The sequence below is a fragment of the Neoarthrinium moseri genome, assembly GCF_022829205.1.
Source record: "Neoarthrinium moseri strain CBS 164.80 chromosome Unknown scaffold11_Wmoseri_CBS_16480, whole genome shotgun sequence".
NCBI classification, from domain to species: Eukaryota; Fungi; Ascomycota; class Sordariomycetes; order Amphisphaeriales; family Apiosporaceae; genus Neoarthrinium; species Neoarthrinium moseri.
Genome location: NW_026055125.1, coordinates 225,094 through 232,677, shown reverse-complemented (window position 1 = coordinate 232,677; position 7,584 = coordinate 225,094). Strand labels below are relative to the sequence as shown.

Sequence of the window (7,584 nt, the reverse complement as noted above, 5' to 3'; positions counted from 1 at the left end):
GCGTTGCAGTGCGTCGTCGCTTCATACAATACATATTTCAATGGCGTTCAGACAGGACTAGGAGAGTAGCATGCCTTAGCGATGCATCGGAATACCCTGAGACGAGATGATTTCTGGGGATAGAAGCGGGAAGCGAGCCCCTTCGCATTGTACATTAGGTATGCGGGAGCGCTTTGCAGATTTAGCACCCAGATATTTATACACTGCGGTACTGTACGACCTTAGGCGCTTCTAAGAAAAGAACAAAGACCTGTGTGCACGGAGTCCCCCTGTCACAGTGGCTTGGGTGCAGCTTGCACTTCAACTCTATACGCATGTAGCAAGCTATACTCGTAAGCCGGTTATCCGCCCAACATCGTCATAGATTGTATAGATTGCTTGAAACGCAGTGAGAGTGGAAATAATGATCACTTAAATCCGTAAATTGACGTCCAATATTGACCTGTACCTTGCCATGCACATCGACAGCGATTGGAAGCAGCACACGCTTCGAATTCAACTATTGATTGCGAAGAAGTATAATGCGCATCTCTGCGTCCTCTTTTGCAGAGTTGAGCAATATCTAGAGACAATATTATGACACATACTTCGGCCTCGCATGTGGCTTTCTGATATACAACTTGCCTCGCATGCTGAGCGGCTGGGGTTACCTTGCTGATCCCGGGCTCCGATCAGGCCAGGGGCCCTGTAACCCAACCCACCCACGACGCCATTGCCGGGTCCGCCAAGGATTCTCGGGTTTTCAGGGTCTATCGCCAATTCGAGCCGATCCACGATGCAACGCTATTTTCCGGAGAATAGCTTCTTCAATTTTAACCACTTTAGCCGCCTCACGGCGTCAAGCCTCTGTCGCACTGGAATCCATCTATGCTTGCGCAGTGCTTCTCTGTCTGCCGTGGCCCCTGCGTGCTGAAGCGCCTTCTTCTCCTACTGGCACAGGAACCCGCGGTGAGGAACAAGCCGACAAGGATGTACGAGTTCATCTCGACGTCGAATCGGTGGCTGGAGTGGCAACTGCACTTTTGTCATGCAGCCGTTCTGGCGTGGCTGTGAGATTACAAGCAGGCGTCAAAAGTATGGCCGAGGAAGATCTTGGCCAACTTGCATTCTAGTCAGAGGAGCCAGGTAATGGAAGACTCGGCAGCGGCGCGTTGTCGTGGCGTGCATTGTAGCGAAGTTCCATTGGAGATATCCCGATACTATTTTGAGCGTCAGGCTGCTCGGCGCCGAGTTCTACCCTGAGCCGCTTCGACCATGTGGGCTGATCAATGTTTCTAGAAGCGGATAACTTGGCGGGGCCGCAGAACAGAGCATCAAACGTCAAATGGCACTCCCCGAAAGGCATGTCAGATGGTGGGACAAGGCCTTGACGTCTAAGCCGCCCGAGCCACCGTCCGAGAGCGTCCAACAGCCTCCTGCGAGCGGGAAGTGCAAGAAAAGGCCACACTCTCCACAATTCTTTGTTGCAAATCCACCGTTCGTGCTACCAACAAAGTTCCCAGCCTCCCCCGGCCGTATTGTATAGGACGATCAAACGTGAGGAATGGGTAAAGCTGGTGCAAGCCGCCATCGTCATTTCACAGCTTTCTCATGTACTCCCAGCAGAGAAAGGCATCGAACCCGAGATCGTACTTCGGCTTGCATGCAGCTAATAAATGAGCTTTCAACACAGGTGGCTTGGCCACGAAGGCCGCCGTTAGGGAACACGAAGTCCTCCGCATACAACGTGGGGAACCAGTAGTTTACTTGAAGCTACTCGCGGGGCTGGAAGGATTTCTGGGCAGAGTTGACTAACATGGAAGTGCAGCTAGCATTGTTTCACAAAAATCTGCATGTAGACAATTACCGCCACCGGGGAGCCCGAGCCACAACAGCAGGCCCTCATGATATGAAAGTCAGTAGAAGTTAGATTTTCCGATTAAGGATGCATCGTTGATAGCTTTGAGGGCGTGACGAGTATACCCGGTGCCAAATGTAGTCAATTGACCACCACAAGAGCTCTTCCGAGAAGATGCACACGTCCAGCTGGAGGTGTTTCTTGGGTGCATTAGGGCCGCTTACAACTGGACCCTGTTGGCGGGAAATCGTGGATCCCCAGCCAGAGAATCGCTAGGCTATGCCTAGACTGGCAACAAGGGGTCCCAGTTCCCGTTCCCCGTTCAAGCTTCAGTGGGGCGCACCCTGTTCAGGTACGTGTGGCCAGGGTCAGGTTCAGGTTGTCGTAGCTCGCTGCCCAGATACTGGAAAGAATTCGGTCTCCCAGCCCAGCAGCCGCCTCGCGCAAGTCCATGTTGACACAGTGGTGTCAGATCGTACTGTACATGCTAGAGTTTCCAGACGGGGGCCGATGCTGCATTGTGGCTGCTTCTGAGAAGATGCGGGTTGCCGTTACCCCGGTCACACCTGCGGCGACCTGAAATGTCCCAAGCGCAGCGGTAAGTCAAGGTGGTGCTGATGGCTTTGCCCAGCCCAAGGGCGGATACGCATCAAGCCCATGCACCACAGAATCAAGGCAGTGGTCGCTTTCCACTGGAAATTTGAGCGTCTCTCCATCTTCCGCCAGCCTTCTTTTGGGACCACATCGATCGGCTTGTGCAGGCGTATCCCCGGCTGGACCACGTTGATCGTCGTGGCCGCGGATGCTCCAAGCTCCTCTCCCTCCCCCCTTGCCTGCCAACCTGTGGTAAGATGGACGGCCGCGTTTCTGGCTTTTTTATTCATAGAAGAATGACAAACGCTTCTCCTGCCTCGCGTGTGTTCTTGTTTCCAGGTTTTCCCTTGACTCTCGGCCACCCAGTCCAGAGTTGTTGTCACCATCGTCATTATCTTCCAACCGCGCTGGTTGGTCACTGTCCGTGATTCTTCCTCACGCTTCATCGCCCATATGACCTACATCTAATCAGAGAATTTCCTGTTTCCCGCGTTCTCATCACCGGCACCGCAGCCAATCAACCTCGTCCAAGATACACCCCGCCAATATCTCTTGGGTATTCTCCGCGTCTCGTTGGATTTTGCGGGGGAGAAGCGAGATCTGTTGCCCTCCCAGTGAAGCTGGGTTGGACTTCCCGGCAGAAGCCAGACACACAAAAAGCATTCGGCTGTACGGACGCACACTTTGGACCAGGGCTGGACGATTTCCTACATTCACCCCTGTCCACCACCCACTTACGCTTTTGAGACGTACCGGGGGGTCATCACCCAATACCAGCGGGCGAAGCAGCATTCGCCATAGGCATAGCAACAGACGAGGTACTACCGCCTCTACGGGGGTCGCGGCCCTTGATTCCTCCGTCCTCAGATCACGCAAGTATCCCGCGATACTTGTTTCCACCACCCCCAGGCCGAGACATATTCCCGACTCACCTGGCTCTCAGTGGCCGCGTAATCGCCAATATGACGAAGGTGAGGAATGCAAGACCCGAAGTACGAACGAGAGCGGATAGCCTGTCTCGCATGCTGGAGCTGGAGAAGAAGCTCAAGGTATGTCACTCCCGGCTGCGACCCTGCCCACTCGCAAGCCCATTGGCTGGCAGCCCCATACTACCGACCACTAATAGCACCGGCTTTCACTCTTATAGATGCAGCGACTTCAAGACATTGGCTCAGCACCACCACTCACACCGCCAGGACTTTCCCATACAAGACCCCTTTCTTCCGCACAACCAAATCCGGCATTGAAAGCTCGGCGTGCCAGTGCTCATCCACCGCTCACCCACCAGAACCCGCACCAGATGATGAAAGCTGCGCGCAATAGCCTGGCTCTGCCCTCGCTTTCCATCTCTATCCCACCTTCTCCAACCACGGCCTTGGCTGTAAGAGCAGATGGCTTGGATGCCGAGCTTCGCCAACGCGCACAATCTGCAGAGCCTCCGAGGGAGCCTCGAGAGCGGACAAAAACGGTAACTTTCTCAGACCCTGAGGGCGACGACGCCGAGTTGTCAGACCAGTCGTCTATCTGCCAGTCGCCCACCTGGGAGTTCTACGGCCAGAACAAAAAGAAGACGAAGAAACGGGAGGCGGCACAGAAGAAAAAGGAGCAAGAGCGTCAAGAGAAAGACAACAAGGCTCCCAAGAAAAACAGGCTCAGCAAAGCAGCTCCGCCAAGCGCTGCCAGACCGAAGGCTCTGACTACTGCTGATCGGTCCTTATCAGCGCCTGAATTGGAGCAACGCCAAAAGCTATCAGAGAGGAACTTGAACCGCTCAACAAGTCACTATCCACCCGATGCCATGGCGCATCATCAGAATCTCCTGAAGCCAGTGGTACTGGACGAGAACACAAAGCCCAAGAGCAAAGGATTCTTGGCCGGGCTGCGGCTCCAACATGGAAACGTCTCTGCAGTTCAGAAAATGATAGCGAGTACGCGGTCTAGCATGGACGACAACGGCTCTATCAAGAGTGGCTCGTCATATCCAGTGCAAAATCTCGGGGTACGAGGCGAGTCGGATTTTCTGAATCCTCGTAAACCACCGTCAATCAAGTCTACTCAGTCGACATCCAGCAATTCCATGTCCTCTCAAGAACGACGGTCGGGATTGGGGCGCAAATCATCGAGCTCTGGACATGGGCGAAGCAATTCGCTTCTTTCGAGGCTCAAGGGACCATCGTATCTATACGCACAGCCCTCGGAAGAAGGTGATGACCTCGATCAACGTCCTGGAACCTCGGGGCAGCTTGATCTTATGGTGAATGGCACCGCGACGCCTAGTAATCAGGAGCAGCCGCAAACTGGCACCACTCTTACTCAACAGGTTCAAGAACCTGAGGTAGACGTTCTGCGAGGTAGGAAGCCGCAGGCACACGAACCTCAAATGAGAGACTCCAGTAGTGATTATGACGAGTCAGGCTATCGTCGAAGCCGTCCCCATAGGGCCAGAGAACAAAATTCTTACGTTCCTGTAGCTAATGAGGGCCGCCGTCGTCCGCCGAACTATGTCGAGCACTCCAGACACCAATTCCAAGAGGCATTCATGCCACAAGGCGCACGCCCGGGGAACGACCATTTCAGTAGGCCCGGTGATTATGGGCAAGAACCCCTACGGAGTTCCTCTCGACTGAATCGACAAAATAAGGATGTGCTGTTGCAGCCAGTGGCAGTAGCCGACAAACCTAGGCCGGTAGCGAGCCCCTCTAGTGACAAAGACTACGCTGCTCAGTATACAGAAGAGGTGGACAGACTCAGTGTTACATACTCGCCCCATGATGAAGATGACCAAGCTTCTATCGGGACCCATAGCTCGACCATTCGCCCAGTCTCAAGGGGACTTGAGCGCAGCCCAGTTGAGACAAGCAGGAACTTGACCAATTCAAGTCTATCTCCCAGGCCAAGCTTGATTGGCAGAGCTGTCACCCACGATGGGATCGAAGGGTTTTTGGGACTATCTCAGGACTCGGGCTCGGATTCGAGAACAACCAATAACGATGATCAGATTGTTGGCAGCAATGATCTGCAGCAACTTCAAGAAATAGCTGAGAAGCCCGCTGATTACTTCACATTCATCTCTGAATCGTATGCACCACCAACATTGGACCTGCGATCGCCTGCTGAAGGCAAGTTCCCAACCTCACCGAGGATAGATGAGGAACCGGAAGAAGATGAGGACGATGAGCCTGCTTGGACGATGCTGCCGATACAAAATACGAGCAGCTTGCCAGCAGGCATCCGTAATCCCTCGGCAGAGGTACCAACCAACCCCTCAGTCTCTACGGTCAGGGTAGAGCAGGTACAAGACTCTCCGGTCATGCCCGCGCAGGGGGTTGACAGCGATGTACCGGCCTTTGAGCGCCTGGGAGTACCATCCACAGCGGCCAAGATCTTGGCCAAGACATTTCCGCACAGCATACTCCAGGATGACCAACCTAGCCGAAGCACATCTGAAAGATCATCGTCGTCCACTTGTGATGACGTTCCTCCATCTCCCTCAACTGCAACGACTCCAGATATATCAAGACCGCAATCGCGACGGGGTGCCTCGGCGGATATCCCTAGATCTGTCCCATCTTCTTCGGTACTTGCTGGGGATGAGAGAGTCTCCAGGAGACTACACCGTACAAAATTCATGGAGTTGCCGGGACAGTCCAAGTCTCGATCAACAAGCAGAGATACGAAAATGCAGAATGATGCCTGGAGTCGGACGGCTCTTCCTATCGATTTGGATAGCCAGTCAATCATGACTGCAACTACCTCTCCCAAGCCAGAAGGACTTTCGACTCCATCTCTCGTCGCCACTCCGACATCCGCGACCTTTGGTGAAGTACTGAAGGAGGAGTTGGAAGATGAGGAAGAGTTGCCACCAATCCGACGGCAGACTCTCCCACCGAAGGCACACTCGGCGATTGATCTCACTGCCACAAGCTTCCTGCCGCCTTTGAAGCATCAGTCTCTTCACTCAAAGCCGAACAAAGCCGGAGCAACATCGTTCAGTCTGCCCAGCTCGCCACCCCCGGAGCTGGAAGTGGAGGTTGAAGCTCCCGCGCCTCGACGTTCCGCCCTCAAGGCGTCGCGGAATAATAGCTCGAGCAGCCAGGAATCCTCAATACTCTCACCTGGTGCCGCCTACCTGCAGGAGGCACGTAGAACGGCACCGATCCATCAGGCGTCCTCCTCGCGGGCCCTTCGCCCTATTTATTCACACAAAAACTCTCTGCCGCAGACTAAAAACGCCATGTCCCCTGAGCGCAAGGGAGAGCCCATTGCCAAGATGCTTGTCGAGTGTTGCAGTTGCAAATTCTTTCACGATATGCCTTCTAGGGTGTACGAATGCATGGCAAAGCCCGATTCGATTGTGGAGGACAAACTTCTTGGCGTATCAGCAGCAATCACCACCATGGTCAAGTGTCCGTGGTGCGCTCACGGCATGACGACGCAGTGCTGTTCCGGCTATGCTGCCGTTGTATATCTGAAGGAGAAACTACACGGGAAATAACGAGTTGATGACGAAGATCGCATTTTGAAGAGCTTGGGCTATGCACTCATGGTATGAGTGATGCGGATTGAGAATTGCCTGACCCACGTCATTCGCTGAGAATATTACCTTTCTAGTCTTTCCTTTGTTCAGACACTTACTTCACAGACTTGCATTTTCCCTTTGGCCTCAAAATTTGCTTATAGCACACTATCTTTGCATTCAGCAGCCAGCCTCAGCGAGGCTAGGTATTTGTTTTGTTGCGCGCATGTGGACAAGGTCCTGGAGTCAGATATCCGAGCCGATGCCGTTGCCAGCTTTTGGGAAGGAACATGGGTGCCATGCCACCATATTGACAGAAACTTATGTTTTCATGTACGATAGGAGCCGTGATGATGAAGGGTATGGTGGCCATTACAAACGACAATTGATGAAATGAGAATGCATTACTAGATTCTTGATGAATGGATCGCATGATGACCTTACGACGTTTCGTACTGCACAAGTTCAGTCAAGATACTTGTGTGATTATAACCGCGATGATTGGTGTGATTGGAGGATGGTTAGTTCGACTGACAAAATGGTTGATGAAACTATCTCTTCTCGTCTAAATGAGCGTGATTTGTATGCTATTTATCACTCATACCAGACATTCAACGGTGTAGAGGCCACACTTTGA

At 53.1% G+C, this 7,584-nt stretch overlaps 1 protein-coding gene across 1 annotated transcript; it reads left to right on the top strand.

Annotated features, from left to right (window-relative positions):
• Positions 1 to 3,393: 3,393 nt before the first annotated feature.
• JN550_004197 (uncharacterized protein) lies at positions 3,394 to 6,926 on the top strand (the record flags this gene model as incomplete). Its single annotated transcript, XM_049315686.1, has 2 exons — positions 3,394 to 3,480; positions 3,579 to 6,926. The coding sequence occupies 2 exons, from the start codon at positions 3,394 to 3,396 to the stop codon at positions 6,924 to 6,926; spliced, it is 3,435 nt and encodes a 1,144-aa protein (XP_049173735.1).
• Positions 6,927 to 7,584: the final 658 nt, after the last annotated feature.